Source organism: Pteronotus mesoamericanus, unplaced genomic scaffold (genome assembly GCF_021234165.1).
Source record: "Pteronotus mesoamericanus isolate MK-2021 breed Mesoamerican mustached bat unplaced genomic scaffold, CSHL_Meso_final contig_20, whole genome shotgun sequence".
Lineage (NCBI taxonomy): Eukaryota > Metazoa > Chordata > Mammalia > Chiroptera > Mormoopidae > Pteronotus > Pteronotus mesoamericanus.
The window spans coordinates 7135864-7148573 of NW_026555085.1; the positions used below are offsets into that span (position 1 = coordinate 7135864).

Consider the following 12710-nt stretch of genomic DNA (forward strand, 5'->3'; position numbering starts at 1 on the left):
AGCATCGTGATTACCAGTGTTTTGAACTGTGTGCATCTGACAGGTTGACTGTCTTTTTTTCGCTTAGTTCTATTTTTGGAGCTTTGATCTGTTCTTTCATTTAGGCCATATTTCTTTGTCTTGGTGCTCCTGTTACGTTGTAAGGGGTGGAGCCTTAGGTATTCACCAGGGCGGGGCAAGCCAGGTCTCTCTGTTGTGGCGCTGTCTGTGGGGGAGGGGTCAGAGAGGGAGCAATGCTGCTTGCTCGGCTCCCAGCTGGTTTTCAGTCACTTCCCCTGCTACCCACAAACAAATTGGACCCTTCTAGTGCTGATTCCCAGGTGGGTGGGTTGTGTACGTTCTAGGATCCTGTGGCTCTCTCCATCGGACTCTCCTGTGAGACTGAGAGTTTCTTCCGCTGCCGCAACCCCCACAGGTTTTTACATCCAAAGGTTTCGAGGCTTTCTTTTCCTGTACTGGAACCCTGGATTATGTGGTCTGTCTTGCTCCCCAGCTGTTCTTCCTGGTTTATCCGCATGCAGATGTGGGACCACCAGGTCCATCAGCTACCACCTTGCTGTGTGTCCTCTCCATACTGGCTGCCTGTATCTGCATCCCCTACTGGTCTGGATGAAGGTTTCTTCTTTAGCTCTTTGGTTGTCAGACTTCCATACAGTTCGATTTTCTGGCAGATCTGGTTGTTTTTAGTCGTTAAATTTTTTGTTGTCCTTCTTTTGGTTGTGTGAGGAGGCAAAGTATATCTACCTATGCTTCCATCTTGGCCAGAAATCTGGAGCTTTCTTGAATGGGTATTCTTTTTGCCATGTTAAAAACCAGCATGAGGAAGTGCTTTTTGAAAAGTACGAGGGAAGCAGAGTGATGCTTGATGCTGGAAAGGGGTTCTTGCAATGGTCACATGCAGGAGCAAAGAGAGGCTCCATATGACCATGCTCTCCAGAGTGACAGCTACAAGCCAGCCGAATGTGGCTACTGACATCAAAATGAAAGAAAACGTTGAAAAATCCTGGGTTGTAAGAGTCACACTTCAAGCATTCTGGAGCTACATGTAGCTAGAGGACAGCACAGAGACAGAACATTTCTATCAGCATAGAAAGTTCTGTCAGATATAACCAGGCATCTGTGGGCAACCCACATGAGAAAAACTAGAAACTAAGGACATACAGAGAGGAGGAGACCATAAGAGACAACAGTATGCACCACTGAGATGGCTAGGTAAGTACACATATAATTCAATGCTAAAACAAGTCACAAACACACACATGCATAATAATTGATTGATGCAACCCTCCCCCACACCAAGAATCACTCTTAAATGCATAAAACTCAAGAACCCTGAAAAGGCAAGCAGAGCCAATAGAAGGCAGGTAGGGAAAGGGGGGTTCCATTGTTGGGGAGCACTGTCCTCTCTCTCTCCTTCCTGGCTCTGTTCAGTTTATCTTGCGGTACATCATCCCTGGCCCAACAGATGGCCACGAGTCGACTGTACTGATGGACGAGTGCCTGCGGCGGCTTATCTTGCTTAAAGTCTTGGGGTCCTTATAAAGGGTGTATGTATACTTGATGATAAAGGGCAGACAGGAGAAGTGCAGGAACATACGGGAGATTTGGAAGATCAAGTGCAGGTAACCCAGCTCCTTGAACTGCTCTTTGATGATCCCATTGGTGAGCAGGACCATGGAGAAGCTGGTGAGCTCATAGGTGGCAATCCATATGGCATAACACAGCAATCCCATGTATTTGTTCACGTGGATGCAGTACAGGAGCAAGGAGCTGACGATGATGGTGATGGTGGATAGGCTAATGCTGATGTTCTTTTTGTTGGTCAAGATCCAGGAGGCTATCCCATACTTTATGTCCATGTAGATGTCAAACTTGTCCTCGTAGCCAAGGAACACAACCTCGTTCAAGTCTAAGATGAGGAACTGGATGGTGTTGAGGATAGAGAAGGTGCCCGCCAAACGGGAGAACATCTTGTCATTCATTTTATACTTGTTTTACCAGAGCATCTCCTGCAGGGGAAAAAAAAATCATGGAGCTATATGACAAGATGGCAGAGCCAGCCCTAGACATATTCCCCCCAAACACTAGAGGTAAATGGGGAGCTGAGAGTACCAATGGTACATGGACAGGCTACAGGTTGGATGGGGATGGACGTCTGGTCCTTGCTCTGACCTAACTAGCTATCGGTGACCACATCATTGGGATGGGACATCAGTGGTCTGAGATGCTCCTCAGGAAGCTTCCAGCTCTGCTCTTCCAGCTCCTGCTGTGCTTTAAGGTGGCAAAAAGTGTGTTGCTATTGGGGTCAGGCTGTGGGAATTAGGAAACTCCTGTATCTGGAATAATGATTGAGTCAGTTCTGGGCTCCCCTCTGGGATGTTTGTTTCTCTGAGGTCAGAAAACTAGCATGGCCCCTAAGGGCCTGGAATCAGGCCTGTCCCTCCGCAGAATGCCCTGTCTTTCCTTCCAATGCCTCACTAATGGCATTTCCCCACTTTACTCCCTGAGTCTGATTCAGTGTTGTTCGAAGTCAGAATTCAACCAGCAGTGAGTGGAATGGGGGAAGGTTTGTGGATCTAACTTACTACCTTCTCTGCCCAAGACGAAGGTATCTCAAGAATAAGCCACCATCACAGAGCCAAAGACCCAGCAGGCCAATGTCCAGCTGCAGCATATGTCAAACCTGAGCTCTAGAGGCTGGCTCCAGCCTTGGGGACATGCCCAGAGCCCAAGCCGACCCTGCTGAAGTCACGTTTATTACAGAGGACCCGAGGCTGGGGTGACCTGGGCCCACTGCAAATGTCTCTTCCAGTCCATATCACCTTCTTACCAGCTCCCAGTTCAGAGAATTCCAGAGCAAAGCTCCAAAATTCCTCTTCTTCTCTCAGCACACTGGTGAGCTACCACTGTGAGGGGAGAAGAAAGGGAAACAGTCACACATGAGGGGAATGTATGCAGTCCTCAGGCTGATATGTTTCTGAGGGTTGGAAACCTGATGTGGTCTATTTCTGAGGTGATTGGAACAGTGCTCCTGTTCAGTCCTGTCAGAGCAGAGACAGGCTGCCATAAACCTCCCTCTAGCCTTCTCATTCACCACTCACCCTATCAATTGCAAATATTCTTTTCTTTCTTTAATTTTGGCTAGTAGCAAATTTTTTAAAAAATTTAGATTTTATTTATTTATTTTTTTAGAGAGAGTGGAAAGGAGAGAAGAGAAACATCAATGTGTGATTGCCTCTCGCATGCCCCCTACTGGGGACCTGGCCCACAACCCAGGCATGTGCACTAACTGGGAATCGAACTGGCAAGCCTTTGGTTCTCAGGCTGGCACTCAATGCACTGAGCCACAGTAGCCAGGGCAGTAGCAACTTTTTTATCATGACAAAATACACATAACAAATTTTACCATTTCCCCCTTTTTGAGTGTACAATTAAATGGCATTCATTACATTCACACTGTTGTGTAACCATTACCACCACCCATCTCCAGGTTTTTTTATATTCCCCAAGAAAAACTTTATTCTCATCAAACAGACTCACCACTTCCCCCTCCCCCAGACCCTGTTAACCACCATTTCTCTTTCTGTCTTTATGAATTTTACTATGCTAAGTAACTCATGTAAGTGGAATCATACAGTCTTTATCTTTTAGTGTCTGGCTTATTTCATTTAGTATAATATTTTCAAGGTTCATCTCAGATATTCTCACATCATATTCCCAATTATCCTCCCACTCTGTGTGACTCCAAAGTTTAGTTCTTGCTTGGTGCACAAACCTCTCACTGCACCCAGGCCCTGAAGTGGGGTGGGAGAGACAGTGTGCTGGCCTGTGGATAGCTGCATTGATACTTTCCTGTCCTCACTAACTAATCCACACCTCACCCCTGCTCACAGGGCAGCTTCCAGGGAAGCTCTCCTGCACCAGCCCCAAATAGGGCCCCAAACCACACGGCCTCATTACTGTGGTTTAAGCCTGTGTTGCAGATTTCAGACAGTGTCTTTATTAATCCCATCATTTTCTCATCCCTGCTGCCCTAGCCTTGATTTTGGCCCCGTCACCTCCCTCCTGGGTCACTGTAATAACCACTTAACTTCTCCTTCTGCTTCCTATTGTGCTCCTCTGTGCATTCATTCAACATTCAGTCATCAAACATGTATTGAGCATCTACTATGTGCTGGGTTACTGAACTTGGTACTGGAGATACACAGGTAAACGCTCTAGTAAGGAAGCTAGATAAATAAGAAACAAATAAGTAAAATGAAATTTTTTTAAGGAAAAGAAAACTTAAAACTTACAACGCAATATGGCAAATGCTGTGGAGGAGGTGGTCCAGTGTCCTCAAGATCTAATAAGATCTAACCCAGAATGTGAATCAGGAGATTTTCTGGAGGAGGCCCACTTGAGCTTGTGTCTTAAAGGATGTGGGTTTTTTGTTTGTTTGGTTTGGTTTGGTTTTTTAACTACTCAGTCTTTTTATTATAGTACATGGGCTGGGACTGATGGAATGGGGTGGATGTGGGCAACCATTGCCCAGATTAGCACTGGATGCCCATCCCAATAGCCATGAACATGTTAAAGGTAACTCCACTCTGTATCATGGTTTCACTGACGCCTTGGTTCCCGATGCCCCCCATCTACTCCTGACCCTGCATTCCAATCCCGAGACAGGAAAAGGTATCAAGAAGCGCCCCAGTCACCATGCCCATAGAGCAACCCATCACAAAGCCCATCTTCACATAGTCAAAGCAACTTGGCTGGGACTATTCATGGGGACCCTTGGCCACCAGCATCTCACTCATGGCCTAGGTAGCTCAGCTGTGTGTCTCACATAGAGCGTGGAGTGCAAGGATGTGGCTATTAACTGTGCAGAAGAGGGAGCAACTTCACCGCCAGCAAAGTGTACAACATCCAGGTAGGATCATAAACAGGCAAAGCCATTTTGAAAATAGCAATTTTGGTGTAGACTGAGCAGAGGGGTAGGCTACATGGGTTGGCAGGGGCCAGAGAAAAGAAGGGGCCTTACCTGCCAACTGCCACCTGCCATAAGAAAGGCAATGGGGAGACCTGGATGGGTCTTGATGGTGTGTATGTGAGAGACAGGACCTGATTTGCATTTTAGAAAAATATTTCTTGCTGCTGTGGGGACTATGAGTCAGAAAGGAGGCAAAGTGGAGGCAGAACAGTTGAGAAACTGGTATAGAAAATGAGGTAAAGCAAGACAACAGAGGGATGTTGGGGGGAGTGACTTTGCATTTGGGGATTGGGGCTGTGGAAGAAGGAGTCTGGAAAGAGTTCCTGGGTGGAGGGTGGTCCATTTACTGAGGTGGGGAGCATGGAGACAGAAGTACACTTAGGATGGGGGTGGAGAAGATGATGGGGACAGCTTTGGAAATGGTGAGCCCGAGTTCCCCAGGGACTTCCAAATAGCCACATCTACTGAGAAGTCACTTCCATCAACCTAGAACTCAGAGGGAATCTGAGCCTTTGCAGGATATAGGATTCTTGGTTAACAGTGTGTTTTTGAAAGCACTCTAAATAGGTTATCCTGCCACTTGGCTTCCATTGCTTTTGCTGAGAAATCAGTTGTTAATCTTACTGGGATTCTCTTATAAGTGACGAGTCACTTTTCTCTTGCTGCTTTCAACATTTTCTTCTCTTTGACTTGAACACTTTTACTATGCAGTGTCTGGTTGTGGGGCCTTTGCATTTATCCTAGTTGGAGTTTGTTAAGCTTACTGGTTATGGGCTAGAGTTTTTCAATGAATTGGGAAGTTTTCAATCATTATTTCTTCAAATACATTTTTCTGTTCATTTCTCTCCTCTCCTTCCAATACTACCTTTTTGCATATTTTGGTTGGTGCTTAACAATGTCCCATATTTCTCTGAGGCTCTACTTATTTTGCATCTTTTTTCTCTGTTCTTTTTTTTAATAAAAAAGAAAAAATATATTTCTTCCACACCATATCTTTTTTTAATTTTTATTTTTTTTACATTTATGAATCATGTTTATTCTATTACAGTTGTCTCAATTTTTACCCCTTTACCCCCTTCCACCCATCCCACCCCCATCCCCTGCTCCCATAGTCAATTCCCACTATGTTGTCCATGTCCATGGGTCATTCATAGATGTTCTTTGTCTAGTCCCTTCCCTTTCTTTCCACCATTGTCCTCTTTCCCCATCCTCTCTGGTCACTTTAAGTCTGTTCCATGTTTCCATGCCTGTGGTTTATTTTGTTTGTTAGTTTATTTTGTTGAATAGAGTCCACTTATAGGAGAGATCATATGGTATTTGTCTTTCATCAACTGGCTTATTTCACGTAGCTTAATATTCTCCAGTTTCATCCATGTTGTTGCAGAAGGTAGGAGTTCCATATCTCTCTCTCTTTCTCTTTTTATTTCTTTCTTTCTTAAATGCAGATTGATTTTATTTTTTTAATGTCAAAGTTAATTATAAAATATTTTAAAACATTAAAACTATTATAAAGCCTCAGCAATTAAACCAACGTGACACCAGCATAGAAATAATCAATTAGATCAATGAAATATAATGAGCATTCTAGAGACAAATGTATATATCTAACAATATAATATATGATTAAGTTTATATTTCAAATCAATGGGGAAAATAAGGCTTATTCAACAAATAAGGTGCATGGACCACTATTACTTGAAATAAAACAAATATAGAACCCTATTTCACACATTATACAAGAAATATTTAGATGAGTTAAAAATCAATATGTAGAATCTAAGGAGTTTTACAAGAAAATAGAACTAATATTTTTTCATGACCTGAAGTAAAATATTCAACCCAAGAAGCTATAAATATTGACAATATGATTGTATTAAACATTTAAGACTATACAGTAATATACATATAAAAAAAGTTAAAGGACAAGGAATAGAATAGGAAAGTACTTGCAACACATCTAGAAAGGAGTTAATAAGAGGGGGTTTTTTTGTTCATTTTTTTTAGGGAAAAAAAGTTCTACAAACCTTTAATCGATAAATGGATAAAGAATACCAACACAAACAGATTTTCACAAACAGATTAATGAATACCAACACAAACAGATTGTCACAAACAGATTAATGAGTATTAAAATATTGGTAATATCAAGTATTGGCAACTCTGAAAGGAACTGGGTATTCATAGAAACTTTTTCTTCATCTTAAAGCAATCCCTTTAGCATATTTTGGTTTGGTAGAGGTGTATTCTTTTAGCCTTCTTTTGTCTGGGAAACTGCTTATTTTGCCTTCCATTTTAATAGAGAGCTTTGTTGGGTAGAGCAGTCTTGGTTGCAGAACTTTGCTTTTCATGACTTAGAATATTTCTTGCCATTCCCTTCTGGCTTGCAGCATTTCTGGTTTGAGAAGTCAGCTGCTAGCCATATCTGGGCTCCCTTATATGTTACTACTTCTTTCTCTCTTGCTCGCTTTAGGATTCTGTTTGTCTTTGATAGTTGCCATTTTAATGAGGATGTGTCTTGGAGTGGGCCTCATTGGGTTCCTCTTGAATGGGACCCTCTGTGCTTCCTGGACTTGTGTGACTTTTTCTCTCCTCCAATTAGGGAAGTTTTCCATCATCACTTTTTCAAACAGGTTCTCTATCCCTTCCTCATCCTCTTCTCCGTCTGGTATCCCTATTATACAGACATTATTACATTTCAGGTTGTCCTGCATTTCCCTAATGCCTCTTCATCCTTTTTGAGGTGTTTTTTTTTTTTTATTTTCTTGTTCTTTCTGGGAGCTTTTACCTACCTTGTCCTCCAGCTCGCTGATTCGGTCCTCAGCTTCATCTAGCCTGATTTTGATTCCTTCTCCTGTGTTCCTCAATTCAGAAATTGTATTCTTCATTTCTTCTTGTCTCTTATTGATAGTTTCTATGTCCTTTTTCATGCTGATATAGTTTGCAGTAAGTTCCTTGTTGTTTCCCTGTAGTTTTTGGTAATTCTCTCTGAGCTCACTGAGCTCATTGAGCTTCCTTAGGACTGTTGTTTGGAACTCAGTATCTGATAGTTTATTTGCCTCTATTTCATTTAGTTCTCTTTCTGGGGATTCCTCCTTTCCCTTCATGTGGGGGATATTTTTTTGTCTTCCCATTATTTGTGAAACTCTTCTCATTTGCTTCTGATTCTTAAGTTGATGTGTCTTGGTTTCCTGACTTCGTAGTGTGAACTTCTCGGGTTGGAGACCGCTGTTTTTACTTTCTGGTTCTGCCTCTCATGATGTCAGATGTTGTCCCTGTCTGACCTTAGGCAGTCTGTTCAAGACTTCCAGGAATCTACTGTTAGTGGCTCTCTCCTTCAGCTGTTAATCTAGTCACTCTGCACTCAGCAGGTCACCTTAGACAGCTCATGGCGGGGGGCGGGGGGCGGGGGGAGCCCTTCCTGGGGGTGGGGTTATTGGGTCCTCTCCCACTGCTGCCATTTGGAGGAGGAGTCCGCACTGGGGTCCTGCCGGCTACTCTCTCCGTTCTCTCCCCAAAGCCACCATCCCCAGTCTCTCCTCAAGTGTCTCCAGACCTCTCTGTGTCCCCTTTAGCCAGGGATCTACTGTCTGTGGCTGCCACTCTGCATTCAGCAGGTGGCTTAGACAGCACAAGGTGGGGTGGAATCCCGCTTGAGGGTGGGGCTATTGGGTCCTTTGATGCTGGTGATGTTCAGGGGGCGTGGTCTCTGCCTGAGCAAGATGGCTGCTGCCACATGGGGGATGAATCAGCACCCAGATCACCCCCAGCTACTCTCTCAGTTCTCTCCCCAAAGCCTCCTTCCTCAGTCTCTCTTCAGTGTCTCTAGCCCACTCTGCTCTCACCTTTGCCAGAGACCACGGTAAGTGGCTGCAAATAAAAATTTATGCGTTGGTCCTTTAAACAGTTCTTTGCGTCTCCAGCCGCCTAGCTCTGGCAGAGAGCAACCCTGCCACTTTTCGCAGCTGGCTGTTTTCTCTGTACTTTTTAGGCTCTGGTGCTGTTGGCTAGAGATCCCCGCTTTTGGTTTAGACCCCACTCTTCTCAGGGGGATCCAACTGGCCATTTTAGTACCCTTCTGGTGATGCCACCCGTGGGTGCCCCACCTGCCTTCTCGAGTCTCTTACTGCACTCCTTACCAGTTAGATTGTGCTAAAGCCAATTCTTCTGTCTCCGAGGTTACAAGGCTCCTGTCTTGATACTGTTCAGTTGTTTGTTCCAGGTGATTTCTCCAGAATTTAGTTCTAATTCCAAGTTGGTCCTGGGAGGAAGTCAGTGTGACTTCCACTTACTTCTCTGCCATCTTCTCCACACTCTTTTGCCTGTTCTTAAGATTGCATAATCTCTGTTACATACGTTCAATTTTACTAATTCTTTCCTCTGCCAGTTCAAATCTACTGTTGAGCTTCTCTAGTTATTACTTCATTTCAGTTATTGTACTTTTCAACTCAATAATTTCCATATGAGCCCTGGCCAGGTGGCCCAATTGGTGGGAGTATCATCCCATACACCAAAAAGTTGCAGGTTTGATTCTCAGTCAGGGTGCGTACCTAAGTTGCGGGTTTGATCCCCATGTATGGGGGTATGTATGTTTCCCTCTCATACTGATGTTTCTCTCTTTCTCTCTCTCCCTTCCTCTTTTAAAAATCAATTTAAAAAATATATCCTCAAGTGAGGGTTAAAAAAATTAAAAGTCAAAGAATTTCCATTGGTTCTTTTTATGTAATTCGTATCTCCTTATTGACATTTTCTACTTGATGTGATATTGCCATTATATTTTTCTTTACTCCTTTTAATCATGGTTTCCTTTAGTTTTTGAAATGTATTTGTAATGGCCATTTTAAAGACTTTTTCTTTTCAATCAAATATCCTGTCACTCTCACCGGCGGTTTCTGTTACCTGCTTCCGGCCCCCCCCGCCCCCGGTGTATGGGTCATACCTTCTTTGCATGTCTTTAATTTTTTGTTTTTGCTGTTGGAAACTGGGCATTTTAGATAATATATTGTAGCAACTCTACTGAGGCATCCCAACCATCCACCAGGCTTATTATTGTTATTTGCTTATTTACTTGTTTAGTAAATGGCTGGATTATTTTGGTAATTAAATTGCCCCCCTTCCCAACCCAATACTGCACAGTGTGAAGCCTCTGATCTTGTTTCTAAGAGAGGTGAATTTTTGGGCCCACACTCTAGGATGATAGTGGTTTTGGCAGATCGGTAACTGCTGACTGATTGCTCTATTGTTCTCAATAATGTCCTGGAGGGTAAATTGCTCTACAGACAAATCCAATCAAGTTTGGGCTCCTTTGAAAGAATAGTTACAAAAGTCAATGTTTGATATTTGTTCTGCTACGAGGAGGGCTTCTCCCAGTTGTTTCTTTCCTGTTATCTCCTGAAACCTAGCAGCCTGCAATTTAGCCTGTATCTTCATTGGATCTGCAAATCTCCCAATTGCTTTCTGCCACAACCTTCATTATTTTTTAGAGTGACTTTAGGCTTAAACTTGTCCTTGCTTTGCTGTAAATGAAGCAAATTCCTTTGGGAAGAAATTGCAAACTACCTGTTTTATGGCCTACTTCTTCCATGCCCCAGCCAAAATTTCTGGGCCAGGACTCTGGAACTGTGAGTGGAGACAGTTTTCTGCTTCTATCTTAGTGACACCCCAGCTTTAGAATTTGAGTGCTCTTTGAGGGAGACAAGACAGTAGCTTGAGGCCTTCTTGGATTGCCTCCCCTGTCATTGCTACCACCACCTTACAAACTGGGGCACAGGCAATTGGGACCCCCGCACTTTCAGTGGTGCCATATCCAGCCTAGTGCCTCTATCCCATGAGTGGGGGCTGGACAACAAAACAGAGCCTCCATGTTTTAGCTTCAGCGCTGGGTACCTGGGGCTAGGGGAAGAAATGCCAATGTTCTGCTCCTCCTGGGTAAGAAAACCCTGACTGGGGGACCAGAGGGAGAGAGCCCATGTCCTTGGCTGCACTAGTCTGGAGTAGAGAGTTTCTGCCTGGTTGAGCCGGGAGAGGGGAGGGAGGAAGTGGTCTTGGTTCAAAACCTAAGAATCTCACTTTTCTTACAAAATCTTCTTTGACTTTTTTGAATAGATGTTTCTTCATTTGCTGTATGCCCTTAGAACCATTTCCAGATGGGGTGTGTGTGTGTGTGTGTTTTAATAATTTTCACCAGGAAGCAGGTCCATGGAACAGCTTGTGCTGTCACACCAAAAGTTGATCTCCCACAGTGTTTGTTGACATACATTTGCCTTTTTAAAAAATGTAATATTGCAATATGTGTCCATCTGAATGCCAATTGAAACGTAAATTTGGAGAGAGGACCAAAAGAAGAAAAATGGAGAGTCAGAACTGGGGATTTCCTGCTTCCTCAGAGTAAACCTTTCTCCTCCAGGGAACATGAAACTAAGAGTCTCCACCAGACACTCCAAATGTCTCTTGGGTAATGAACATTAGGAACTTCTCATTGAGGTAGGAATTGGCAATGGGAACAATGTTACACATTCTTGGCTTCCAAAGCATATGCTGTGACTGTCACTACAGTGGCACTGAGAATTGCAGTCCTGTGAGAAGGTATGTTAGGATCACAAACCTCTCACAGAGGCTGACTGTCCCCTCCCCCACTGGCACACCACAATGTGCTTCCAGTCCAGGCCGCAGGAAGGAATCCCATGAGTCTTTTCCCATTGCAGTCAAAGAGGCAGAGTCTTGTTAGGGTAGCACCACGGTTAGGAGTATTACCTTTGCAGCCAGACAACAAAAACTCAAATCTTAATAAGGGATGTGATTGAGCGTTTAAACCTCACTTTGTCTTAGGCTCATCCATGTGAAAAAAATGAAGATCTCAGCCTTGATTGGTATGGCTCAGTTGGTTGGGCATTGTCCAGCAAAAAGAAAGGTCACTGGGTTGATGATCAGGGCACATGCCTGGGTTGTGAGCATGTGAGAGGCAACTGAGATCGACATTTCTCTCCCACATCAATGTTTCTCTCCCTTTCTCCCTCCTTTCCCCTCTCTGCTTTGCATTGTGACTTTCACTGTGTTTCTCACCTTCTGACTCCGACTCTGTCAGCATCTCATTTTTTTTAACCCAAAAGAATGCAAAGCCTCTTATAATTTTGTCAATTATACCTCAATATAGCCATAAAAAAAAGGCAGCAAAGCCCAGCGAACTCTAGTGGCTATGAATTTTGATATATCATGAATGTTTTGTGGAATATTGCCTTGTCTCTTTGTCACATTAAAATCATACTTATCTTTCAAGGCGTATCATGTCTTGTCTCCTTGTTGAAGTCATTTGTAACTACTGCAACCCTGACTTCTTAGGCACACTTCTTCTCACAACCCCTCAGTAACTTCTATAGCAGTTATAATTTATTTTATTCACCTTAGCTTTCACAATCAGAATATTATAATTCTCCCCCCTTTTAGAAGGAAATATCTGAAATTAGAAATACAAATCCCCCTTTAAGAAAAGAATCAATGTGGATTAAGGAAAAACTATGAAAGAACATCTTGTACTTTTTAGTTATCTTGTACTTTTTATTTATTTATTGCACTGTGGTAAAGGCTGTCTACTCCAGAACATTTACAACACCTTGTGAGGTACAAAACCCCTAAATTTCCTAGTTGGGCTAAAATCAAGCCTCTTTGTTCATTTTTTCATTGCACTATACTTTCTTCCTTCTCTTGAGTTTTCAGTTACCTGAAGGCTTTTGACATATATGGC

At 43.3% G+C, this 12710-nt stretch overlaps 1 protein-coding gene and 1 pseudogene across 1 annotated transcript; both read right to left on the reverse strand.

Moving 5' to 3' along the window:
* Positions 1-1427: 1427 nt before the first annotated feature.
* Positions 1428-1982, reverse strand: TMEM217B (transmembrane protein 217B). The gene has a single exon (XM_054570212.1). The coding sequence runs from the start codon at positions 1980-1982 to the stop codon at positions 1428-1430; it is 555 nt and encodes a 184-aa protein (XP_054426187.1).
* Positions 1983-4535: 2553 nt separating this feature from the next.
* LOC129067016 (reactive oxygen species modulator 1-like) lies at positions 4536-4790 on the reverse strand (annotated as a pseudogene).
* Between the last annotated feature and the right edge of the window lie 7920 nt (positions 4791-12710).